At 39.9% G+C, this 27,377-nt stretch overlaps 2 protein-coding genes across 3 annotated transcripts; both read right to left on the reverse strand.

The window, feature by feature from the left end:
• Window positions 1-1,639: 1,639 nt before the first annotated feature.
• On the reverse strand, window positions 1,640-18,744 carry secisbp2l (SECIS binding protein 2-like). 2 transcript variants are annotated; one of them, XM_085405196.1, is made up of 18 exons: window positions 18,510-18,744; window positions 15,381-15,574; window positions 14,002-14,329; window positions 13,745-13,883; window positions 12,944-13,167; window positions 12,258-12,282; window positions 11,990-12,102; window positions 11,562-11,672; window positions 11,344-11,454; window positions 8,998-9,165; window positions 8,692-8,833; window positions 7,521-7,696; window positions 7,307-7,439; window positions 7,037-7,199; window positions 6,111-6,331; window positions 4,179-4,333; window positions 3,830-4,049; window positions 1,640-3,372 (listed from the first exon to the last, which is right to left on the reverse strand). In XM_085405196.1, exons 1-18 carry the CDS (start codon window positions 18,528-18,530, stop codon window positions 2,777-2,779), a joined length of 3,240 nt encoding a protein of 1,079 aa, XP_085261322.1. In that variant the 5' UTR covers window positions 18,531-18,744; the 3' UTR covers window positions 1,640-2,776. The 2 variants fall into 2 exon arrangements, with proteins under 2 accessions (XP_085261322.1, XP_085261314.1); XM_085405188.1 differs by having other exon boundaries at window positions 11,990-12,105.
• Window positions 18,745-18,978: 234 nt separating this feature from the next.
• Window positions 18,979-26,886, reverse strand: cops2 (COP9 signalosome subunit 2). The gene is made up of 13 exons (XM_085405208.1): window positions 26,736-26,886; window positions 26,144-26,257; window positions 25,965-26,042; window positions 25,750-25,875; window positions 25,567-25,656; window positions 25,404-25,481; window positions 24,947-25,121; window positions 24,641-24,819; window positions 24,155-24,207; window positions 21,672-21,769; window positions 21,506-21,588; window positions 20,562-20,620; window positions 18,979-19,492 (listed from the first exon to the last, which is right to left on the reverse strand). Exons 1-13 carry the CDS (start codon window positions 26,787-26,789, stop codon window positions 19,348-19,350), a joined length of 1,332 nt encoding a protein of 443 aa, XP_085261334.1. The 5' UTR covers window positions 26,790-26,886; the 3' UTR covers window positions 18,979-19,347.
• Between the last annotated feature and the right edge of the window lie 491 nt (window positions 26,887-27,377).

Consider the following 27,377-nt stretch of genomic DNA (forward strand, 5'->3'; position numbering starts at 1 on the left):
TGCAATATTGAAATCTGAGTGATGTCTACGGCAGAGTTTTGTCCCTTCCTAGTGGCCGTTTATTAAAACTACAATCTATATGATGTTGCTACCACTTTTTTCAGTAATCAGCTGGTCTGTTAACTATAAACTTGGAGCTGCTTTGTTTGGTAGCTCTGTTCAACTGCACATTTACGGCAACCACCACGCTGCAGCAAATCAGTGTAGCTCTAGGGTTTGGAGAGAATGATCTTAAAAAGAGAAAATCAGAATCAGAATACTTTGTTTTCTAGGGGAAATACCCAGCGAACGGCAGTTCAGTGGGAGAAAATACTTATGTCAGAGGAGAATGGCCAGACTGCTTTGGGCTGAGAAAAATTCAAATTACTACTCATTACAACCAAGGTAAGCAGAAGAGCATCTCTGAATGCACAACATATTGAATCCTGAAGCAGCAGCAGCAGCTAACATGTCCATCCCTTTACGACCACAAGAGCAAAATCAGTTTTATTATGAAACTCATAGCGGATTAATTCTGTTGTTCCTTTTCAGCTCTTGTGCAGTGTTTTTTGATTCATTTGGCATTCATTTGAACTTTTAACTAATCTAATTTCTAGACTTTTTCATCTTTTATTGGTTTAAAACTTAGTGTTTGGTTCTTTTAACCTTGTTATTGTGATCATTTTTCTTTCTTTGTGGGGGATCTTCAGGCTGCATGTGTTTATGAAAGAACACACATTTGGCTCTTTATAAATAAACCCAAATTAGGTTAACAAAGGAGAGAAGATGAGGCACCAGTCAGAAGATTTTCTTAAACAACATTTTAATGATGTTAATCATCAGTCCATAGGTTAAGAGTGACAACAGGGTAATGAGAAACAGCCTCTAACAATGCTGTTAATGATGTACAGTCTTAAGGAGACCATCTTAAATATCCATGTAAAGATGAGAAACACGCTGAAAAAAGTACTTCATTGAACCATTTTTTTTCTTTGTTCACATTAGTTACAAGACCTTTACCAGTACTGTATTTACATAGTGCAAAAAACACATTTGCTGTCAAATAACATACTTTAAACACTTTGATGGAAGTCATACCAAAAATATGCCTACACAGCGTACCTTGAATCAAACTAGAAATACTTTCAAAATCCCAAGTATGATATTCAGTACACCGTCGCGTCCCATCTCCACATTGCATACAGCCTGACGTACTGCATCACTGTCGACGGGCCAACACCTCTCCATGATTCACGATCGAATACTTTTATCTAATTGGATTCCAACTATTACAATGTTTAACCCACCAAATGGCTTGAAGAACAGGATGATTGTATTTTTTAATACAATGCAAAATCAAAATCTCCTTTGTACAATTATATTTACAAAGGCATGTGCATGACTTGGTGATGACTTATTTAACTAGCGGTAGTGAAGCACTGAGGATTTTAGTTTTAATCAAATGTTGTTTGAAGGGGGGGGGGGGGGGGGGGGGGGGCAAAGACAAATTTCTTTAGTTCACACGTTTGTCTTCCAGCATCCAGTTTCCCAATTATTTCATGAAGCTGTAAACTACACACACAGGCTCAGTGCTTTACTATTGAGAAAGTAACAACCAAGTTGTGTCTCATAATTTACTAGGGAAAATGTACTTTCGGGATTGATTAAAGATCTCAGTGTTGATGATAATGATGCTGGGAACCTTGGTAAGAGACGGCTTGAGAGCCCCGCCATCAGAGAACACGAGTGAGTGGAAAAAAAACAGGAGCATTTTTCTTTGTTTTGTTTTTTTTATGAAGCATGGACAGCATCTAGGAACTAGGACTCCATTCAGAGGAAAACAAACCCCAAATAATTTGACAATAGGCAAGATCAATATGACAAAACATTACATATTGTAGTAGAACCACCTAGACAAGGTTATATTCACAAAGCTTGATTTGCTTCTTAGAAGTTAAGTAATTTAAATCATCTGAATACAGAATGAGACACTTATTTATTTAAACATTAAAAAACACAGACAACTGATGCGCGGGAGAGGTTTTGGTACAAAGACAGAACCCCTGACACTGTAATATTCGGTGATGAAAGCTAATTGCCAACTAAGCAGTTATAAAGAAATGCCCTCTCTCTTTCTTTTCCTCCTGGAGCAGCGAGGTGAAATTAAACACACAAACACACACATTATTTACATAGCTAAAGCCAAAGGACAGAGCAAAATAAATGCAAACTGTGCCTCCAAAGCGCACACGCAAACACACAAATACTTGCAGAGCTGAAAACCCTCCGAGCTCTGAATAAAGTTAAGATGTGAGTTGAAAGGTTCCAACCTTCCTCCTCTGTGAGCTGCAGACACCAGCTCAACGTCACTGAGCGCTCATCGCTCGCTCCCACAAATGTTCCTGACTCTGAAAGAGTTCAGCTGTGGAGGAGGGAACGCTCCACCCTATATTCAAGTGTTGCAGGTTATGGGGCCAAAAAAAAAAAAAAATGAAAAGAAAAATAAAGAGGGCATCCTTTTAAAATCATCAGATGAGTTTTGGTGTGAATCTATAACCCTCAGACTTTGTTAGCTGTTTGGTCTGTGACTCTGTGTGGTTTTACGTTGGTCAGTTTCTCTGTAATGTGTGTGTGTGTGTGTGTGTGTGTGTGTGTGTGTGTGAGAGAGAGCATTGGTCAGCTGGGTGGATACCTGAGATTATGACTTGTGTCAGGGGCTAGACACAAAGGAGGAGGGCTGCTGGTTGCTGTGAAGAGGGATGTGTGAGAAGGAGGGAATGTACGTGTGTAAGTGATTTCAACCAGTGGGCTTTTTAGCCTCCGCTTGTTCTTTGCCTTCCATCTTTGTCTTTGTGATCTCTGCTGAATCAAGGTCCTCATCATCCTCACTCTGTACCCTCTCTTCTCCATCCTCTTCCTCCTCCTCTTCAGTACTTTCTTGGCTCTTTCCCAGCTGGAGGTTTTCCAGGGTCTTGGACACCCAGGATTCAATGCGGCTGCTCAGAGTGGGCACTTCTACAGAAATGGGTTCAGGAGTGTAGTCCTCCTCCTCATCCTCCTCTTCCTCAGCCTCCTCCAACATCCCAGGAACCAGGGTGGAAGTGGTGGAAGTGATGGATGAGTTCAGTGGCCCCCTGCAGCTTCCATCCAACGAGCCTGTCTCTGTGCTCTGCTGAGAGGCCAGCTCCAGCCTGTCGTCAGCTCGGACCTCATCTCTCTCTGGAGCCGGAGCCCTGGGCTGGGGAACGGTAGCGCCAAGAGGGGCGGTGTTGTTGGTAACTGGCGGGGCCTGACTGTCTCTCTGGGTGCCTGTTAAGGGTGAAGGGCGACTCAGCTCGCTGTCTACAGGCTCTGGGGCATCAGAAGTCTCCATCATGCTCCTCCAATTGGTCTCTGAAGGAAAAATACAACCACACGGTCCATTTTCTCAGATCACCAACATTACAGGTGAGGAAAGTAACTCAATAAACTACACACTACACAATAGCTTAAAAACATTACACCAGTGGTCCCCAACCTTTCACATGTTTGAGTTGTTAATACTTCCAAATAGAACTATCTGAATTTTATTCAGGAAAAAAAGTCTAAATTAATGAAAAGTCGAAGAAAACAACCATATTTCTCTAAACCTTAGTGTTGCCTACCTTGTTTCCCCATTAATTATCTCACCATCCCCAGGATTTATCCACAGAAAATTCTGTTCGACCTTTAAACCTAGGTTTGTAACAACTAATATACTGTACATTTAGATAAACAGAACTCTACTCCAACCAGCTACTACTGCCAAAGAGGTTCTTTGATAACACTGATAACATAAAACAAATAGTAAAGAAACAGAAACAGGGCTTACCATATTCCTTTTCATTAACCTCTGAGATGGGCTCAGAGAAGATGGAGCAAAAGGAGATGGCTGAAGCAGCAGAGTGGTTGCGGGAATGCCCCATGTGATGAGGGACCTTCTTGTCATTCTTCAGAGCCTCCTCAGCCTGCTCCTGCTCCAGAGCGGACACCATGTCCTTGTAGGCCTTCCTAGCCTCTTCGGTTAAAGAAACTAAATGGTTGAAGAGTCCCTGAGAAAGGCATTTAAAAAAAACAACAAACAAACAAACAAACAAACAAAAAGATACAGAGAGCTCATCATCATCACCAACTTGGGCAGATTATGTGGATAAAGGTTTAAAATGACATGAGTGTCCTACCTCAGCTCCAGAATAGTTGAAAATGCCCACAACACTAACGGGCACCAGCTTGTTGACACAGCGTCCGAGAGCTTTTCTGCCCAAGGCGAACACAAACGGGATCTCCTGCTCCCTGGCCATCGCAATTACATTGTATAAAGCTTCATCCAAACCACCTGCAGCACAGAAAAACAATCAGTGACTCAAATGTATCACACTCGGGAAGAAGAGAAAACTAAACAAAACAAAAAACCAACACACACACACACACACACACACACACACACACCCACCCCCACCCCATTTGGAGCTCCCACAGTGACATGAGTGACGATCACGGGTTAATACGGGTTAATCTTTAAAGCTCACAAAACAATTTCAACAACCGCCAGATAGCTAAAACAGCAAACAATTAAAGAGCAGGTAAACAGACTCTGCGCAAAAACGTATACACAAAGCGCAGACTCCCCCGGTCACACAACGGCACATACGCGGACATGCCGTCGGGTGGTGAAAGACGATATCTCACAGATTCCCAAACTGCACGTTTTGTTACTCTCTGACCAAAATTCACTGATCCAGCAGCAGAAGAAAACAAAAACTACGCGTCATGTTTGAAAAACATTGTCATGTATTCCCTCTTACTTTTGCCATTTTACTTCCACCATGATAACAATCACACTTCCTCCTCTCTCTCACTTGACTTCAAGACCAGATTCCCATCAAAGATCTGTTTGCTTTTTATGGTCAAGTCTACTTTTGTGTTCAGTGTTGGGTTTTTGTTTTTTCCTCCCCGACAAGAAAGCCTAATTTCTGCTGTTCAGTACTGAAGAAATGTAAACTTTTACAAATTATGCCAAATCACAAAGCACTTTGCTGTGTCTCTAATAAAACCTCTGTAACTTTGCTCTGCTTCACTTCCTTCCGTTTTTGATCTACTGCAGAATATTTTCAAGGTGCTTATCTGCTATAAAAAGCCTGGCCAGGAAAATCTCCTTCATATTTTTTGGTTTTATCCTCAATTACTCTGACACAAAGGCATCTGCTGTGATGCTTGCACCTCTGATTAAGTCTAACAAGTGTCAGCTCTGCTTTTGTACATACAAACTCAGTGTAAACGATCTAATTGCAAAGAAATAGTCAAATAATTTTGAATTAAATATTTTTAATTTACAAGGTTTAGATAGTACAAGTCCAAGACAAATGCTCATAATTCTGATTTTTCTGACTGTCCGAGTCAAAATCGAATAGAATAAAATGAAATCGAGACCTTGTGAATCAGAATTGAATTAGTTGTAGAAATCAGTGATGGTAACCTGCCCTAATTAGATCTCAAAAAATCTAATTAATCTAAAGCAGATAAACCGGCTTTCATATAATAATAACTGCAGAGCTTGCCCAGTATGGCCAGCAGGAAATGACATATCTTGTGGCCATGCATTACTAACATGTGGCTATGTGCATTTGATCTTATGGTCACACATTACCACATTACTTGTGGTAATGCAATAGTACCTCTAATATCTCGTGGCAACAAAATAACCACATTGGCCTAGCAAACACAGGTACTGCATTCCCCTTCTTGAATCCATTTTTGGTTGAGCTTCGTCATTGCTCAGTGTGTGAGCTGTTTAGTGCTAAATAAGTAGTATAGTTTTTTTATTTAGCTTTTTTTTATCATTTATTTTTTTTGTTGTTCCTGAAAATGACTCTATTAGGCCACAAACAGTGAATTAAAACAGGCTGGAGAGCTAAAATATGAAAACTGCTGTAATGGTCCTTAAAAACAGACATTTCTCTGTTAGCTGCAACATGTGACTGATTTCTAATTGCAACATAAATATATTAACAAATAATCATATGAACTCAAACCTATTGGCAGCTCAGCTGGTCAGACCTTAGACAATATGACCCAATATGGCTTGATGCTGGAGGTAGTGCTGCAATAATCACCTTTGGCCTGAATCTTCTCACAGTTGGGAGAGATGATGACACACTTAATCTTATGAAGCTTCATGTGCTTGGTGACCTCTCTGAGACCCATGACCAGGCGACGCTTGGATTTAGCCTTGGTCGGATCCTTCTGGTAGACTCGCTCCTGGAAGCGAACCAGTTCCTGTAGCAGCAAAGTCACGCTCTCATCGATCTCTTTGCTCAGCACTTGGTTACAGTACCTGCAGAAGAGGGAGGGAGAAAGAAAGAAAATGAAAATGACAATAAAATGCTAAACATTCTTTTAATTGTAACAGTTAATTGAAGAGTGTCTTATGGCTAACAAAAAAGGACTAGGAGATATCTACTTGGGACTGACTTATGTCCTACAAGGCTTTAAATGACTTTCAAAGTTTATGCAGCTCTTCATGACAGCTTTGTTTGCCTCTTTGTTCATAATGCTTATGCTACTATACTTTGCTACTGGAAGTTCTACTGGTGTGGTCTGGGGAACAAGTGTCCTGGGGGTCATAGCTGAGAGGAGGAGTGTGGCTACAGAGGCCTTTTGAAGACTTAAAAGCTAAATCTGTTCTAGACGAGTGGGTTGGCACAATAGGCCCACATCAGGGGCCAGAGAGGGACAATGCTGTATTTGTGACTGCTGGCATACATTTTTGCAGAGAGAGGACAATGCGCTCGGCATCTGTGCCATACTCTACAATTCTTTATTGTACAGATCCGCCCTTAAAAACACCCGATAACATTCAGAGTATGCGTCTTACAAGCAGAGGCTCTGTGATTTTTGAGTGGGGCAAGTATTTGCTTTACTAACCAGTTTTGTTACCACACTTGGTTTTTGCAGACATTCCAGGCATTTCTTACTAAAGGTCTGCCCCATTCGATAGTCACAGTTATTCAGTTCACGCGGGGTAATAGTGAGCACTTACTCTCTGAAACGTCGGCTGTGGATCTTTGTGATGGCATTTGAAGCCATGGGACTTCCGATACCCGAGCTGGCAGGAGAACCTTGGGACACTGGGGTGATGCTGTAAGGAGAGTTCTGACTGGCTGGGGAAAGGGATGTATCACTGGGCACACTCAGACCATTTTCTGGATCACAAAAAACAGACCACAAATAAGAATGAGGAACTTTATAACGGATTAAAAAAGAAAAGCGTGGGTACTGAATTACTTCACTTCTTGGTAATGACACTGACCTTCCTGAGAAGCAGGCTCTTGTGTAAGATCATCAGTAAAATGTAGACACTCATCCCCATGTTCGTCATGACTTGATGACTCTTGTTCTGCACATGGCTTCCCTTTCTTCCCCTCACGTTCCTTCAAAATAATCTACATAAACAAAGAGAAAAAATAATGTCTAACACAAAGGTACTTAAAGAGAATTTTAATATACTTTCTTAAATTATTAACCTTCTTGAGGGCTGTTGGTCGTTTGACTTTGGGGATCTCTCTCTCCTTCCCTCTCTTTATACGAGGTGCAGTGGAGTCCAAGGGATTTTGCGGGGTCGAGTGCGACTGCTGATGACCCCTCAACATAGATGGCACACTGGTAAAGCCTGAGCTGTGGAAGGGAGTAGTTGTTCCAACTGCAGACAAAGAGAATGAAATCTAAGTATATGTAGATGTGTGTGAACATAGGGGTCGTGATGTTTGGTTCAAGGCTGCATGACAAATCAAATTTTTATCTTGATCACGATTTTTGCTTCCTGCAATTACATGAACATGAGCAGGTGGGCAACATTTAAATTCCATGTTCTGCCAATTAAAAAAATGCAAAGCAAATTAAGTGCTGCCTAACTTCGACCACATGCCAATCACAGCTGCTCCCCACTGTGTGCAGCTTGAAGTTTCCTGCACTTTATGCACAGCAGAAGGCAAAGAGCTTGTAACTCAAAGCAGCCAGTTGCTACATAGTTGTTAAATGGAGTACTTCAGATTTATCCTGCAAGCTGCCTGAAAACACACGACAAACTGCAGTAGAATTAATGCCAAAGATCCATGTCCACTAAGAACAGTTACAAATGCTTTAGGAAAAACGTTTCCTCTCGTGCAGTTAGTTTTTTCAAAGTAGCAAAACCCATGCTGTATGCAAAACGTCACAGGATATAAAAGGGATCTCATAGCTGTTGAATGCTTTGCTGCATATGTTCACATCCATCGTGTGGGTATAATTAATGGAATGAAAGAGTTCATCTTACTTTCCTGCTAAGATTCATTTAGAAAGATCAACAGGAATACACTGTAATGGTGAAAGCAGTGTCCTGACTTCATTCTGAAAGGTTTTTTTTTTTTTTTCTTCTAAGAGATGCTCTTGAACAAAATAATTGTAAATATAATTTTGGCCATAGTTGTGCAGCCCTGGTTTGTCTGGACACAGAGGTAACAGTCAGTTACCGTTACCAAGCCAGCAACACAAATTCTGCAGCATTAGGCAACAATCACTATAAATCTACAGAGCACAACCTACTACAAGCCTCAAAGTAAAGAGCTTACTTTTGATAGATTTAGCTTAAATCCTTATTTCCAATTTGTATTGTAGGTTTTAAGCCACTTTTTAACATATGATTAACTTTCCCGATACCTGTAAAAGACAGTGGCTTGGTATTGGTGAGTTGCCTGGCTTTCATAGCCTGCTGTTGCTTCTCCAAAGCTGCCAGCATGTCTCCCAGGTCAAGCTCCACAGAGGTTTTGCTCTTTTTCCCTGCTGCTTTGATAAAAGCTTCCTGTCAGATGACAAGAGACAAAAAGTACATAGAATTTTTAAAAGGTTAATTACAACTGAAGAATACCAGGTTTGTGTGCTAAAAATAATAATATAATATTTTAAGGCCATGAAGTGGTGAGTTCCAGCCTGTTCCAGCCCAGGGAACATAAGCAGAGTTCATACCTGTAGTTTCTTCTGCTCCATGCTGATTTCAGAATATTCCTGTGCAGTGGCCAAGGCAGCAGCAAGAGCCTTTTTCCTCTGGCTTTTGGCCCTCTTGGGAACAGAAGTGGTGATGGGGATGGGTGTCTGTACAATGTTGATAGGGGAGTTTTCTGGCAGATTTTCCAGCTGTTATGAAAGTAGATGCACACATTAGCAAAGATGCAAAGATTTCCCAATACAATATTTGGTGATTTGGCTGCATTGATACACAACCATCAGGGGACAACAACAACAAAATATCCAGCTGTCAGAAAACAATTTTTCCATCCTGTGTGTGATTTGGTACATCTTAACTGCACTCTCAATTTCCCCTCAATCATGTACAACTTCAATTATCAACTACATTTACACACTGAAAGACATAATTGTGTCACAACTGAGTGATGGTGAGTAGGAGGATACACTCCAAATGTTTGTACTTATTTAAGGAGGTGATGTGCACTGACACTAGTTAGATAAAGAAATCTTGCTGGACACTTTGCTATATACACAAAGTATGAAGTAATAGTTAGCCATTATATCAAAACGTTTGCATTTCCTATTTTTTTTTAAATAAAAAATAAAATATATTTCTTATATAAATCACATTTAACTATTAATGTAGAAAAAATAGAATGGCACATCTGTTCATGTTTTATGTCAGGGATGGTATCACTGCCTGATACAGGGAGTGCAGAATTATTAGGCAAGTTGTATTTTTGAGGAATAATTTTATTATTGAACAACAACCATGTTCTCAATGAACCCAAAAAACTCATTAATATCAAAGCTGAATGTTTGTGGAAGTAGTTTTTAGTTTGTTTTTAGTTTTAGCTATTTTAGGGGGATATCTGTGTGTGCAGGTGACTATTACTGTGCATAATTATTAGACAACTTAACAAAAAACAAATAGATACCCATTTCAATTATTTATTTTTACCAGTGAAACCAATATAACATCTCCACATTCACAAATACATATTTCTGACATTCAAAAACAAAACAAAACAAATCAGCGACCAATATAGCCACCTTTCTTTGCAAGGACACTCAAAAGCCTGCCATCCATGGATTCTGTCAGTGTTTTGATCTGTTCACCATCAACATTGCGTGCAGCAGCAACCACAGCCTCCCAGACACTGTTCAGAGAGGTGTACTGTTTTCCCTCCTTGTATATCTCACATTTGATGATGGACCACAGGTTCTCAATGGGGTTCAGATCAGGTGAACAAGGAGGCCATGTCATTAGTTTTTCTTCTTTTATACCCTTTCTTGCCAGCCACGCTGTGGAGTACTTGGACGCGTGTGATGGAGCATTGTCCTGCATGGAAATCATGTTTTTCTTGAAGGATGCAGACTTCTTCCTGTACCACTGCTTGAAGAAGGTGTCTTCCAGAAACTGGCAGTAGGACTGGGAGTTGAGCTTGACTCCATCCTCAACCCGAAAAGGCCCCACAAACTCATCTTTGATGATACCAGCCCAAACCAGTACTCCACCTCCACCTTGCTGGCGTCTGAGTCGGACTGGAGCTCTCTGCCCTTTACCAATCCAGCCACGGGCCCATCCATCTGGCCCATCAAGACTCACTCTCATTTCATCAGTCCATAAAACCTTAGAAAAATCAGTCTTGAGATATTTCTTGGCCCAGTCTTGACGTTTCAGCTTGTGTGTCTTGTTCAGTGGTGGTCGTCTTTCAGCCTTTCTTACCTTGGCCATGTCTCTGAGTATTGCACACCTTGTGCTTTTGGGCACTCCAGTGATGTTGCAGCTCTGAAATATGGCCAAACTGGTTGCAAGTGGCATCTTGGCAGCTGCACGCTTGACTTTTCTCAGTTCATGGGCAGTTATTTTGCGCCTTGGTTTTTCCACACGCTTCTTGCGACCCTGTTGACTATTTTGAATGAAACGCTTGATTGTTCGATGATCACGCTTCAGAAGCTTTGCAATTTTGAGACTGCTGCATCCCTCTGCAAGATATCTCACTATTTTTGACTTTTCTGAGCCTGTCAAGTCCTTCTTTTGACCCATTTTGCCAAAGGAAAGGACGTTGCCTAATAATTTTGCACACCTGATATAGGGTGTTGATGTCATTAGACCACACCCCTTCTCATTACAGAGATGCACATCACCTAATATGCTTAATTGGTAGTAGGCTTTCGAGCCTATACAGCTTGGAGTAAGACAACATGCATGAAGAGGATGATGTGGACAAAATACTCATTTGCCTAATAATTCTGCACTCCCTATATAAGAAGGACACATACACAGCCCTTATATTCAAATGATGGCACAGAGAACTGTGTTCAAAAGGGGTTTTGCCTTACCAGGTTTTTGGGCAGCTTAGGTTGCGTATGTGTCTGAGCTGGAGTTGATTCTGGTTTGTTGCTGCGCTGAGCGGCCCCACCAGAAGCAAGATCTGGAAACTCATCTTCATCCTAGCAAATCCACAGAAATCCATTTGGCACAAAATTCAAATTCTCTAAAAAAAAAAAGACATGTCATGGTAACAGTACTGAGATATTCACAGATAACACTCGCTCACCTCAAAGTAGAGGGGCTCTGGAGTGAGGTCTGTGCCTGTGACTGCTACTGGCGGATGTCTTTGTTCCGACTGGTTGAGTGGCATACGCCCTTGACACCCACTGTGGTAATCCTGAAAGGCAGAAACAGAGAGTGAACACACCAGTCAGACAGGGTACCACTGATATTCAACAAGTTTCTCAACCCCGGTCTATTTGTGTAGCTAGTATCAAAGGAGGGGAACTTGTTGGGAAAGGAGGCCAGAGCAAAAATAGCAAAATAAACTAATTCACACATATAGCTGACTCAGTATTTCAAGGCATCTAAAAATGGCAACAACAAAAAGAAGAATGCTAATGATTTATGTAATTTTGAAACATGACAATTATTTCTCTTTAAAGTACATTATGCTGAACAAGTCTGTCTCTGCTCCACTGGGATCTATTTTACCTGTGAGAAGTTTCTCTGCTCGGGATTCTTCCTCTGATCTGCTCTGTGAAACTGACCGTTTCTGTCCACCCAGGACTTTGAGGTAGCCTGAGATGCTACATTTACCCAGGTACCTGCTAGTAAATATAAAGGGGGGGGGGGGAAGTATTTCTCATACAAAAGGAGCACCTCCATCCTTTTTAATACAATAACTACAGGATACGTAATAGATATCAGAATAAAACACAAAGTGAAATTGAGCTCAGAAAATATCTTAGACCACACTTACCAGTCATTACACCAGCCTCTACTCCCTATAACACACACAGACAAAAGGACAAAAAAAAGCTGAGCCATTTGTGTGTTTCACTACGTGGGCAAATAAATTTAAAGACTTTAGTACAGCTCCCTCATTGGTGTTAGCTCTGCTATGTACTTAAATTGGCTCTATTATAACTATAATAGCAAACATGAAAAAGAAAAAATAGACTAAAAGAGAAATTTGGAAATGTGGCACTTTATACTACATTATACTTTTATTATACTTTTTCCAAGTATAACAAAAACAAATCCTCTGATTCAAAGTGCCCTCAGCACCTTTACTGTAAAATTGTAAATTAATTTAAGCTACATCTGATGAAAAATGTACATGCTACCTATCACTTTCGCTCATTAGTCCTTAGGCTTATGCAGCTTCTAGGCTGTGTGTTGCTCTAAAGCAATCATTTAAGTTCCACTCTAAGTACACATCAGAACATTTTGACAGATATCACATTACTAAAGCTAGAGACACTGTAACTGACCTTTCGGTGTGACTTTAAAAATATTCAACTTCCTCTTCCCATCTTACATCTGTACAGCTTTGTTTATTTTATCCTTCACATGATTAGAGTTAAAAATATCCTTTGCTGATAAAATATATATTTCAAAGGTAAGTTTATTGGTTTTGGAGGACTTTGTCAGTAGGCAACATACCATGGGTGCTGCTGCGTTCTCTGCTGTTCTTTGCATCGCCCCGGTTCCCTGGTTATGTTTGGGGCTACAGTAGCCGCTATCACTGTCTATATCGGCTTCACTTGCACCAGTCTCGTTGTAGCTTTCAGCTGGATGGGAAGCCCGTCTTCTCTTTGTTCGGTTTTTCCACAGCAGAGGACTTACTCGCTCGGCAGCACAACGCCCTGATACCTCACCTGGGAAATCTGAGGACAAGGTAGAGGAAACTTAGACCGTCAAATGTAATAAAACTTCAGTCAACTTTACTCCGACCATCAATGTGACATTTTATTATTATATGGTTGTAAAATCCCAGCTGTGGAGTCAAACTATTTAAACAGGCTTGTTAGCTCACTCAAGCAAAAGAAATATTGCTGACATACTTGTCTGCGAAAGGTTAACCTCTCTAACTAGAAAATCAGCATTCCACTTTTTTTTGTTTTTATTTTTTTTAGAAGCACAGACATCACCAACATCAACCTGTAGGACTAGACCCAGCTCTTACTGGTATTGTGTCCTACTTCCTCGCTGACAGGAAAGAGTCTTGTTGTTACGTAAAGCAATTAACTCTAACAAAGTCTGGAATGTGTTCAACTTCAGCTTCCTTCAAGCGATAGGAAAAAAGGAACATGACTGACCGTAGTCATATTTGAACTCAGATTATTCAGTCTTCAGACTTAAAAGTCTTTCTTATTTGACATTGTTTATTGTTACATAAATCCTGCATACAGCCTGAGTGCTAGGAATTAAACATATCTTTAATTATAGCCACAGTATTCGTACCGGTCTGCTGTGCTGCATCCACCAACATTACGGTTTTAGTCCTGCCATCCGGCCCTAAGGTGCACACCTCCTTCTGTACAGCTACACTCCTGGTTGGAGGCCGACGACCTCTTGTAGGCTGGCACACACCCAAATGTTGCTGTAGAACAAAGAAAGGGCATTCTCACAAAGTTGATAGAGATAAATGGGGGCAAACGTTTTAGTGTGGAATAACATCAGTAGAACAAAATCCAAATAAAGCTGTTGATCTTCTGCACCTTTGGGAGAACATTAGACCGGACCATGCCTCTCCCCCGCTGACTGGTCATTCCATATGCTGGCCCCAGTGCCATGGGTCTTTCACTGACATCTGCAGACACAGGACTGACCACTCCAGCTTGTACTGGACCTGGATAGGTGCCAGGGAAGGGCTGGTAGAAGCCCATCACAGGTGGGCATGGCGCAGGCATGATTTGGTAGTAAGCGTAGTCATTAGAGACAGGCGGCTGGGGAGAAGACAAGATTGGGTAGGCCAGGTATGGACCACCAGGGGTAGGATTAGGCTGCTGCCAGCGCAGCTCTCCTCCATTATACATGGGATGTTGCCTGTGGAGCAGCAGAAAAATGACATGTTGGATTATTACCAATATTACACCCTTTCAACTAAACGCAACCATGAAAATCAAGCATGTCTTCTCCACCACAGGGTTTTTGTGGAAAGCTGTCTAAAGCCAGCTAAAAATTTTCTGTAACAACTTAAACAGAACAATACTCCCTTCCCTGAGCACACTAAACAACAACATACAGTACACCACAGAACATTGCATGTTAGCTAAATATCGGCAAATACTGAAATTTTTTTATATACCAATGCATCTCTACTTTGTGGAATTTGTTTCCAGTGTTTAAAACGTGTCTTCGTTTTTTTTTTTTTAAACATGTAGCACTGCTGGGACAACTGATTAATATGTCCTCTACAAAATAAGAGGGCTATAATGGAAAGGTTATCATATGTAATGCTGGTTTGTAAGAGGGTACATGCACAAAATACACAAATGGTGATAACGATCCAGTTGACATTTTCACAGCCAGCCTGCTATAGTGGGCATTTCCTTGCATTCAAATTGTAGGGAAGGAAACAAAAGAACGGATGTTCGCAGGATATAACAGATCACTCAGGACAAAGAAAGAGGGACTGGAAACACAGATTACCCCTCGATATAAACTCTCTAAAGCTATGGAGGTTTCCATTCATAATTAAACAGTCTTACATTACAGAGCAATGTAATGGTTCAGAATCAGCGCATTGTTTCAAGGATCTGATCAGCATCTCGTTTTGTGAAGCACAACATTGGGAATGAAATGTGTGTTTTTTTCAATGACTTTAGTGACAAAGAATAAATGAGTTACTCCAAAAATAGAAGTAGTGGCGAACAGTTTAGAAGAGAGCAGATTGTTCTTATGCAGTTCAAAAGTCACCAGACTTCCCACAATGCTACAGGGTGCGATATTTCAACACTAGCAACACTGGAAAAATCCATAATTATCCTGAACTGGAACCACCAGTCCCATCAGCTCAGAGACAAGAGTTGGGGTTTCAGCCTTAAAGGTTTCAACCATACCCAAATGTCCCCTCATTTTGGGAGAGTAACACTACCTGTTGGGTTGGTTCTCCTGGACAAAAGGGTAGCAGGTGATGAGGTAGCTTGGAATGGGAGTACTTTCCACCCCTCCACTGCCTCCGCCCCCTCCTCCACCTGCCTCGCCAGAAAGACTCATGCTGACTAGTGATCCGTCAAGACCTTTCTTCTGTGGGATGAACGGTTCCACTTCAGGTGAAAGCTTCACATTCTGCACAGAGATGAATGAAGAAAGATTAATGACAGATGCTGAACAAAGGCAGACAATATTTGGCTCCATGAGAAGACGGAAACATATCTCCACCTAAGATCTATTTTTCAAATTCTAACTAGTCACTGAGCCAGCTGATCACATTTTCCACACATGTAACTAAAGAGAGCAATGAATAACATTATTGTACTGTTATTGCAACCCCACACCTACTTGAGATAGCTGTAGAATGAAGCAACAGGTCATAACAATATAATCATGAAAACCCTTCTATGTTCTCTGCCCGGGCAGGTTTGTGATGATTGATAAGCTATCGCTCTCACGTTAAAAAAAATTCTAGCTAATGGAAACACTTTACAACCTTAATTCTAAAAACACTGCAAAACAACACTGACAGGGGACAATTTATACCCAGGAACATTAATACTATAGCAGCAAACATCCAAAAGAGACAAAGTGCAATTCACTGACTACCAGCAGACTGACCAGTGTTATGTGTTTTGTAGTAATCATAAACTATGCCACACATTTCCTCATACAGTTTCTGTTGGTTTACAGTCTTAAAGAGCTAAAAAACAAAACAAACAAACAGGAGGGCCTTAACACAAGGACATAAAACTTCATTGAGATGAGATATGACTTAACACCCAACTGGAAGGGAGACATACACAGAACACTTGCCGTTTATATGGTCGACTGAAGCCAAGAGGAGTTTGGAATATTTTTATGACACATTTATGTCATTTATAATGGGTGTTACCTAACTAGCAATTTCTATTCATTTTTATTTTTAGGGCAATCGCGATCATACATTCAAAGATAATGTTTGAGGCCTTGAACGTTACAATAATTTAAAAAAAAATTAAGCAAAATATAAGTTAAAAGTTCAGTTCCAAACTCTCCTCAAAATGTTTCCTTTGCCATTTGTCTAGAAGTAATTTGCATTCAAAGTAGAAGTCAAAAACTTTACTTAATATCATGTCACCAAAGACGCTTTACAGCTTATTACATGCTCCTTAAATGCTTGTCTGACGAAATAAACAAACAAGAGGTCCTGGTGAAAAATAAGCAAAACACTAATGCCCTGAGGCCCCCCAAAAAAGACTTGATTTGAAATACATTTGATTAATATTAACAAAATGCAAAATATTAAGTAAAGCACTACGGACCAAATATAACTACCCCTCTTGTGCGTCATTAGTTTTTCCTTTATTGTTTACAAGAGCCGGACACACCTCTGAGACCGTGGTCTAAGTTGCCATTTTGCAAAAGATGAAGAGAGGTGACAGAGTTCAGAGTACAAAGATGGCCCCTCACTTCTGTGAAACTGGTCGGGATGCATGAATGGAGTATCAGTGCAGCCAGGGGATGTCACAGACAGCTATTGTCTCCCACTGCTATTGTCTGTGGGTAGTTACCACCTTTTCTTATGTAACCTATGGAGCTCATTAAATCTAAAGAGCGTTATGGTAAATGGAGCCTGCTCTGCCAGTTTGGTGACGATCACACAGCCATAAATGAAAGATTCTGAAACTCCCAGACCCCCAGAGAACGGTAGCAATGTCCATGACCAGAACGATACTTCCCCCAGAGTTGAGAACTACAGCAGTAGTTCTAAATGTATGCAGTTGCATACTATGGCTGACAGGACGATGTTACAGGATTAAGTTTGAGAGGATAAAGTAGGGACAGTACGACAGGATAAGCTAATTATCAGCCAAGCCACAATATGGAGGCCTTGTGTGCACTCTGGGTGAATCTTGCATTTTGAACAGTAGTAGAGAATCCAGCTAACAATGTGAAGGAAGACATAGCTGGTCAGAATTCATAGCTTGATTTAACCTCGTTTTTGAGATGGTTAATGCGTCAGCTGTGATTGAAAAAAGGGCAATGAGGTCAGACCCAGATGTGCATCCCTTGGGGATGATGGACTGGGGGGCTACTGATCTCACAAGCCTTTGTTTGTGCAAGCATTTATTCTCACACCAGCTGCTGTCAAACACCGGCAAACAGCATGCGATTGTGTGCTGAAACCAGGGTGGACAGCGAGAATGTTACACATAAATTAAGGAGAAGAACATCATCAGCATTGTCACATGTATTTTCTTAGAAAAAAGGATCGCATTTGACCTGTCTCATCCAGAAAAATCACCAGGAGGGAGCGATTTTGATGCCAGGTTATTTTGAGAGACTGGCAACAAAAGCCTCCGAACAGAAAAGTCAACTTTCTGCATAGCTAACAGCGTCAGAGGAATGACAGACATGCAGAAGAACCAGACATTCCTCTCCGCCTCTCCGATGACAACAGCAAACATGCAAACATACCCACCTGACTGAAACCTTTTTCTGAAGTCTCGAAGAAATTACGATCACAATTACACAGTTAATTTAAAAAAAAAAAAAAGTACTGCTACCGCCCACCTATCGTTCTGACTAAAATGACAAGCACCCTCAAAGAACAGCAAAGGTGTTAGCTTTAGTTAGCAAGCCGTGCTAACATTTAAGCAAGTCTGTCCATAACCACTGGAGTACTGCCACAGATATATTCCCAAGACAAAAAAATGACCAGAAACAAAAATGCTGGAACAATAGAGAACAAACACACCGTGTGCTACCTTAAAAAAAATCGCCCTTAACGCTTTAAATGCCGTTAGCCGTTTTACTATTAGCTTCCTAGCCAAATAAGAGGAGTGCTTTTATTGCTGTCGCTTGACAAAACACCGAAGCTCATTGTAGCTTTAGTACGAATAATGACACCAAAAAGCTCATTTACGCAACGAAGCCATTTGAATTACACTATCGCTTTAAGAGCAATGCAAAAAGGATCCGAATTTTTGGGGCCTCGATATAAACTAACGTTATTTATCAATTTCTAAAGGCTAAAGCGTTAGCAGCACTCCAAAAAAACCCCACACCAATTTGAAATAAACTGTACCTTGTTGTCACTCGCGTCCATGTCAGTCACCGACGCCGCGCCAGACCGTCATCGACCACAGTGTGGACGTCAGGATTGAAGTATTTTTAATTTCTTCATTGTAAATATTAATAACCAACAGTCACTCACACCCAGTTTCTAAGCAGACCCCCACCGTTAACTGCTGCTGCTGCGTCAGCTAGCTGCGCTCTCAGCAGAGTAGCTGGTGTCGAGGAGCGGACTGCTGTCAGGGGGAAAATGGGTGTCACCTGGAACGGAAGCCGCTGAGGTCCAAAAAGTTTCAAGCGACTGGAAACCGTTTTACGTCACGAGCGCACAAAAAAATCTTCAAAGGGGAAGTCAAAGTAACACGAAAGAAAATGCTAATGAATCTCAATGCTAACAGTTTCAAAACCTTTATTTATTCAATTCTACTTGATCAAATTCCCAAAGCACAAAGTTTGTAGCTAGTCAAAGGCAGCTGAACTCATTTAGTGCTGAGAGAAATCTTTATTACCAACAGGCAACAGCATACATTAAAATACTGTGTACAGGTTTTCATACACATTTGGAGGTTTTGTTTCACAACTTAAGCAACTTTGTGTTGCACATGAAAGGATTTGCCAATTAGGAACACGGAAAACAAAAACAAGTGCCAGTGATTTCCTTTTATCAGCACAAAACAACACACTCTGAACACTGTCTTAAGAGTGCTGGAGGTCTTCTTGATATTGACGCATTCTCAAAGCCTGTGCTGTGCCTCTTGACTCAGAGGATAAACTTGAAGGAGCACAGTAGCATAACTTTATGGATGTATTCAAACATGCCATTTCTCCTTGTCTCTTGATTTTACAGGCCATCATGTGAGCTTGCTAACAATGGCTTGGTTCAAGGAGTTCAGCTGATTTGTCCATTTGTCTAAAGCTGTGTAACGAGCCCCTCCTCTTTTCTGGTAGTCCAGTTCTAGTAGTTGGTTCACCTGGTCAATTCGTCCATGGATTGTGCTGTGAAGGAAAAGGAAAGAAAAGTATCAGTGTGTTTACAAGACTTCCACTTGATTTTATATAGGAGTTCAGTGGATTTTTAAAAAGTGCAGCACTAAAATGCAATTTTTATTTTTAAAAATACCATTACCATGTGATACAATAAAAACACATAAGAAAATACAGAACACAAGACCAATCAGCGAGTGTAACTCCCCAACGAAGAGCAACGGCTATACTAAATTTTTTGCTTTTAATACAATATGATGACATCACCCTGTTATGGCATCACTGTGACATTTTGTAGCGCATGAGAAAAAAAATAAAACAGTTTTTTGTACAGCCCTCTCCATGCCTTGTCATGACTACCCTATATGGTTTCTTGAATTTTTTTTTCTTTCCAAAGTCAACAATGACCTTGGGGCGCTAACAAGGTCCGTCAAGGTTCAAATACTTAAGCCAACATAGGTACTAATATCCTCCAAGACCCAGAATATTGTTGTTAATTGTGAGTAATATAACGTTTTTACTGATTTTCACATTGAACTTGATTTCCACCTAAATTAAATCAGCTCATTATTGGAATCTAACATCACCCAAAATCTGATATCTTGCAAACTGTGGACACTAGATTACTAACAAATAGACAAACAGAGGAACAAGCAGAAGGAAGCGATTACATACGCCCTCCTTTCAGAGGCAGAATAACTGAGAAGACAAAGAAGCAAAACTTAAAGATTTCAGTTTCTGAAACCATATTTAGGAAAAGAAAATAATAACTGTGGTTTTTCTTTTCCTGATACTTTCAATCTTGTAGCAAAACCTTGCAGATGACAACAAGAAAATGACTAAAAGTAAAAACACGCTGTGTGTTGTTTTCACATCTTGGCATGTCATTTACACAAGCATTTACGTAAGGTCACTGTTACAGTAAGACTGTAAATTAAACTGAAGATCTAACTGAAACTGTCTATTCATACCCGCCTTACTCCCTTATTGGCCAAAGGATGCAAAATATGAGGAAGTACATCTATCTACAGGAAGGATCTTTTTTCTGCTCAATTTCTCAGCACACATGTGAGAAGCTTACTTATCCAAGATGCACTGCACCAGCAAACTCTCCACGTCGCACACATCAATGTTCAGCTCCTGAAACACAAAGGAAGAAGTGAAGACCGATCCACTCAGATGCACGCCAACAAGTATACCTAAACATTCTGAATTATTAATAATTCCCCTACTTATGTGAAGATTATCAGTTTATCAGACACTTTAGCTCTCTTTTCTGTTTTAAACCAAACGTTGCTAATCAAGGTTGAAATAAACAGGGGAAATAAACCTACAATGTACATTTCAGTTCTTTTTTTTTGTTTGAATTCACATTTTTACATATTATACCACAGAACCATACTATTTTAGTACTTCTTTCTGGAGATCCATTAATGTGATTATATACCTGTTGACTTCCATATGCTGATTTCATCAGGATAAAGTTATGTTGATGCCAAAACAGTATTTTATTTACTTCTGTTATACTTGATTCCATTAATCTTTAAAGACTGAAAGTACAGTGACAGACTGGGAAGGGAAACCAAATTTTCCTTTCAGTCAGAAACGTATGCCTCTCACCAAATCAGCTCCTTTCATCTGTGCCGGAATGACAGCTGCACATTCCAAGGCAATGATGTTAAACTAAAAGTAATGGAGCTTTTTTTACACCTGAGTCACATTTACACCTTTCTTCCCATAGTGTATACACTGTGTTCAGTTTTGAAAGCGAAGACTGCTAGACTGATAATAAAGAATGTGACGTATAACCAGAATCAACAACATTTCAACATGAGATTCTGTCTGAACACCATCTTTGTTCTGTACTCCACATTCAGCCTTTTGGTCTTGAATTTGAGTGAATGCTTTTCAGTAGAACCCATTTAAAGTCTAAAAAAAATTCAAATGAGCATAAATGGTTATCTAAAGAGGAAAGACTACAGACAGAGTCAATGTATGGGACAACTTTATTGCCCTTGGTCTTACCTTTGATATGAAAGGGATGTGTATTCTTGTGTACGGTTTGATGAGTTTAATAAGTACTTGAGTTCTAATATTGCGCAGGAGTTCTGCAACAGAACATCACATAATCAGATACACTTTTCAAACTCATTCACTGAGCACGTGGACTGAAGTCACGTTCACCACTCACCCTCTATGTGCTCTCTGATGAAAGGGTCGTCCATTATGTTACTGTGATTTGTTTTCAGGATTTTCTCAAATTCAGTGATGTCATTGTTCTGGTAGGCGCTGAAAGGGAAAACAGTCACTGTTGTTTTACTGTATTTATGGTGTCCCCGTGACCCACACACAAACTCTCATCCTGAAAGCTGTCAAACACATTGCGAAAATGTTACATTTTTATGTAAACACCATTCTTATTGCAGTTTTGAGCGTGCATTCCGATCTTCTTGTTTATGTAATAAGTCTTAAATTTAATCGTAGAACACAAAATTGTGCCTGTTGTTTATGCAAACATGCAGACTAAAGAGTGTAAAAGAGGAAGCAGAAGACCAGTAAAAGTTTCAGGAAGACAAAAAAAATATGGGCTGATCATTTATAAAAATCCTCTTACTGCTTTGCGAGCTGCTATGAATAAGCCTACTACCACTAATTTTGTTAATATATCACTGTTCAGGCTATTAAAAACGATTACAACTAGCATGCAATTGCACAACTTAAATTATTAACCCACACACCCTAAGTAAACCTGAATAGAACGTGGGATTTCCGAGAAATGATTTTTATACATGATGTGCCTGGGACTGATGGCAATCTCTGCCAGTTAAAAGTCTCTTTTTGTGTTAAAGCTTGTTCTCTCCTTACAGACACGGTTTAAAATTTCAATTTCAAATTCAAATTCAAATTTTATTTGTCACGTACACAGTCATACACAGTACGATATGTAGTGAAATGCTTGGTTTAGTGACGGAGCTGGAGACAGTGTGCAAGCAACAACCACACAGTGATCATAGAGATCATTATGTAATAAAAACAATCTGGCCCTTAGCAGATAAATACAACTACTAAGGATCAGGTAGGTAAATATCACCTCAGATGAACTACAAAACAATACGTTCTACATTGTCATTATTTATTTAACAAAAACTAAATCAAAATGCAGAAGCAATCTCTGAGAAAAACTAAATACATCCTTACTATTTCCATAGAAATCCAGAAGGTAAGTAGGAGCATGTGCTGTGAATCAAATATGCTTGATTAACTGATTATTAGCAAGTGTGACCACTTCTATGAAAGCAGATGTTTTGGCAGTTTGGAGCATTTGGGTGTGTGTTAACACAATGCCAAGGATGAAAGGCATCATCAATGATCTTTTGTGTTGCTGCTCATCATATTGGGAAGGTTTCTAAGGCAATTTCCAAACAATATGAAGTCTGCCATACCACTGTTTTCACAAGTGGAAAAAATTCAAGACAAGTGTTTTCAAGAGTGAACATCCCAACAGGGTCAGACTGTGGAATGCTCAGAGATTTTGCAAAAAACATCCACGAGCTAGATCTCAGACTCTACAGGCCTCAGTTAACACGTTAAATGTCAAGGTTCATGACAGTATAATGAGGAAAAGACTGAACAAGTATGGCTTGTTTGGAAGATCTGCGAGGATAAAACATCTTCTCTTTATAAAGAACATGACAGCATAGCTTAGGTTTGCAAAAGTGAATCTGAGCAAACCACAAGACTTATGGAACAATATCCTTTGGCTAGAGGAGGCTAAGGTGGAGACCATAACAGAAAGCACAACCTTTTAAGAAAACCAAACACAGCATATCAGGAAAAACACCTCATATCAACTGTCAAGCACGGGGGCGGTCAGCTTGCCTTGCAAAGTGCCACGTGACCTGGGCACCTTGCAGTCATTTTATCAACAATGAACTCCTCTTTTTTTAAAAAAGCTTTGTTTTCAGCATACCGTTTCTGCATTTTGCCCTATTTTTTGTTAAATAAACGACGACACAGTATAATATGTCATACTTTGTAGTTCATCTGATGTTCTATTTAACTCGTTTTAAGACCCGTTCAGGACTAGATTATTCTTATTACTTGTATGTAATAACTTATAGCCCTTGTTAACTAGTACCGACTTAGGGTTTTCCATTAGGTGGTAGTACCTGTACCAGGTACTTTTTTTTAAAAACCTATTCAGCCAGGGTTCCAACTGATCTGAGGCAATCCAAAGATGCGACATCAACAGACTAGCCACCGATTGCCTAGTCAGTGATATCGCTTAATGAGGCGTGACAGCATCTCGTTTATGAAAATCAAACCAGACATTTTTGAAACCCCACAACAGGAGAAAAGGCTAAAAAATAAAACAACACCATGGTCCCCGTGTCTGACAAAAAGCAATACACCAACCAGAATATATACCATCACTGTTGCTGTGGTATTCCTGTTGCATACAAATGTCATCGAGGGACTTTCAGCTAAAGGAAAATGACCAAAACAGAGTAGAGTCTAGTTGCATTGAGTCGATCTGAGTAAGTACTAGCGGAAAAGGTGTTTTTTGGATTAAACAACACCTGCACTATTTTTTATGTTTAACAATTTGTGCGCTTAACTAACTTTGTGATGCATGCTGTACTATTAGTGAATAGAATATGAATGCATGCTTACCTTACTAAGTTTGTCATCGCTAGGATCTCTGGGTCATTTTTGTATGGTTTGGCCTTGGGGGGGGAAAAAAGGACTTATTTGCAGCTTAAGCATAAAACATTATTCATTCATTAACAATGCATACGAATGTTACACGCACAAATCTGTGACTGATCAGTATTTAAAAATTTAGCCTTGCCTCAGATCATGCATACAAACAAATTAACCCGATAACAATATTAGCAGTTCGCACGTTTCATGAATGCTTCAGTAATTCTGCATGTGCACTTTTTTTTGTGTAAAAACAGTTCAACTTACAAATTAATGAATAAAATCCACTGGATGCCTTTTCAAAATAACAACAACAACAACAACAACAACAACAACAAACCCTGCAAAAACATATGGCAACCAGCTAATCTGTGTGTTGTTTATATTACTAGATACACTCTATCACCATTTACGGAAAGCAACCTTACAAAAAATTATAAAACAACTAATTCCCACCTCTTGAGAGTCAAAGGGGTTAATTCCAGACTTCATAAGCATGTTTGCTAAGACCAGATACTTCAGGCATGTCGTCCTTCGTGGGCTTCCAGACTCGTCGTAGTTTTTAAAGGCCTCAAAGAAGTCTGTGTGAGCTTTCTCAAATTCACCCTCCCTCAGATGCATCTTCCCACCACACTCTGGCCAGGACCACAACAAAAACAAAAAAGCAAAAACCACAAGTTATGCAGCAAAAAGCTTGACAATATATAGTGTAGCAGTTGCACATTAAACTATGCAACTGCTCTGTGAGCTACGCCTTCATACCTCTAATAACTCCCATTATGAGTGGATGAGGAATGGCAGATTTAATATGAAGGGACTGCTCATACAAGGCTTTCAATTTCTTGTTGTTTTTCTGTGCTGTGTACATTTGGATCTCTAGAGCATAGATCTCCAACAGCTGCGTGCCTTTCTTTAGGTCATCCTCGCCATCATCTGTCTGTAGTTCATAAAAAAAAAAAAAAAAAGAGAGAAGCAACCATTTATTAAATAATTACTATTGTGAAATATACATACGCTTCTAACATACCAGCAGCTTCATGATAACAAAAGTAGTGAATAAAGACTTATTTGAACTCTTAATTAAGAAATGGATATTATCTCAGCCTGAAGTAACCGGGCAACCACGTTGCATTTAATTAGATCTACAAGACAATGCTGTGATAAAACCAAAGACACATATTCCATATTCTGCAAAATAAAGATTAACAGAACAAATTACCTGACAGGACTGGTGTAGTTGTCTAAGGATCTTTTGCAGTTTCCCATATTCTTCTCTTTCCAAGTACAGTTTCCCCAACTGAATTAAAAAATAAAGTCTGAACATTTATTTTACTAGAGAATTATTTAAGACTACCTGGAATCAATGGGAAATCGTTGTATACCTTTGTATTAGTTTTGAACCACAGTCTGTCATTTTTTGCATCCTTCAAAGCCTCCAGTGTGGTTTCATAGAATTCCTGGAGCAAGTCCATCTAGTGACAAGAGAAGTAGATTTTAGAAAACACTGAACACGGTAAACGCTTCAAGTCCCCAAAACATATGCATGTCAAACAGTCTATCCACACCTGTTTGGAGGTAGAGATGTAGTCCAGAATGGAGTTGATGGACTTCTCTGAGTAGTTTCTGGTAACAGCACTTCTTATGTACGTGAGAAGCTGCTTGTACCTGTTCATCATCTCTGGAAAGTTTGTCTACAGAGTTGAGAAACACATTAAACCACCTCTCAATAATTTGTGGGGTAAGTGTAAAAGAAAATGGTGAAAGGTTTTACAAAGTATACCAGCTTAAAATTGATTTTGATCATCTGTTTAAGTGCTTTGAACCCCCATTCTCCTTTCTCTCCTTCTAGTTCCAGCACCTGAACACACCAAAGTCAACATACGTTAGTAAATTCCATTTTTAAGTAACTTAAATAGAGAGCTACAGAGAAGAAATTATTGTTCTGGCGTATGACTCCACCTTCTGGAAACTGCTAAGCGCTGCTTTGGGATCATCTTCCTTCAAGGCTTTGGAGTTATAGTACTGGTTCTCCAAGTCCACATTTGGCTCTGAATTGCTGTCCTCTGAGTATTCCTAAGTTTAAGTATACAAGAATGTAAAAACTTAGATCGCAAAAGTCACTTCAAACGTATAAAACACATGTTCACCACAAACTCTCAGCAAGTTAACGCAAAAACTAAGCATGCCAGACCGCCTGTGAAAATATTCTATTAATATTAACCATGAGCTAATGTTAGCTATTGTCATGCTTGCTAGCTAGCCAGTTGACTTGATTTTCCTGACTGCAGTTCAAATCCAAATGACAGCTGGATACGCTTTAAACTACGTGTTTAAAGTATATTAATATCAGTTAGCAGCATATCAGCCAAAACCAACTATGGATAGCCAGCTAGGAAGCTAACTTTATTCATTCGCTGTCAACTTGGTGCTAGCCAGCAGGCTAACTAAAGCGCTAACATTAGCTAGCATGTACTGTCGGGACTTGTGTCAGCGCTCAGCGGACAAACGTTAACAATATTCAAGCAAGCAGAATAATTTTATTTATAAATACCAGGTCGTAATCTTCTTCATCATCGCACATAAAATCATCTTCCATGTCAGACATCTTGCTGGTGTTCCTTGTTGTTATTCACAGACAGACTACTGTAGCCCGGCCTGTGCTGTGTTTTGCAGCAGTGAGGTGATGGGTCGGGGCGGTAAGACGCAGGGTACACTTCCGTCTATAGATGGCGCTGTTGGATCACGACTGATACGTGAGGTTTCACGTGGACGTCATAACGTGACATGACAGTAAGATAATTTTTATAACAATGCTTTTGACTTGTTGACTAGATTTACTGTTAGTGGAAGAAGAGTACATTTACTCAAGTACTATGGTTAAACTGAAGTGTTTTGATTTCAAAGGCAAACCTTGTCACTAAGAATATGAAATTTATTATTTTAGATTTAAAAAAATCTAATTGGCCTTTAAGCGCACTAACATTGTACTAATACTAATGTAGTATTTGAAAAAAATGTACTTTTTTCAAATAAGTACAATGTATAATGTACTTTTTTTCAGCTAGTTAACATCCACTTAAATTCTATCTGTGTTTGTTAGATTTCAGTTAGCTCTGTGAATCAAGTTCACGGCAACAGGATTTCGTGACTCCTCAACACTCTTGGCTGCCACACAAAGAGCCCGTTGGCAGCA

This window comes from Rhamphochromis longiceps, linkage group LG1, assembly GCF_057381845.1.
Source record: "Rhamphochromis longiceps isolate RC_006_pf linkage group LG1, R_longiceps_female_GT1.1, whole genome shotgun sequence".
NCBI lineage: Eukaryota > Metazoa > Chordata > Actinopteri > Cichliformes > Cichlidae > Rhamphochromis > Rhamphochromis longiceps.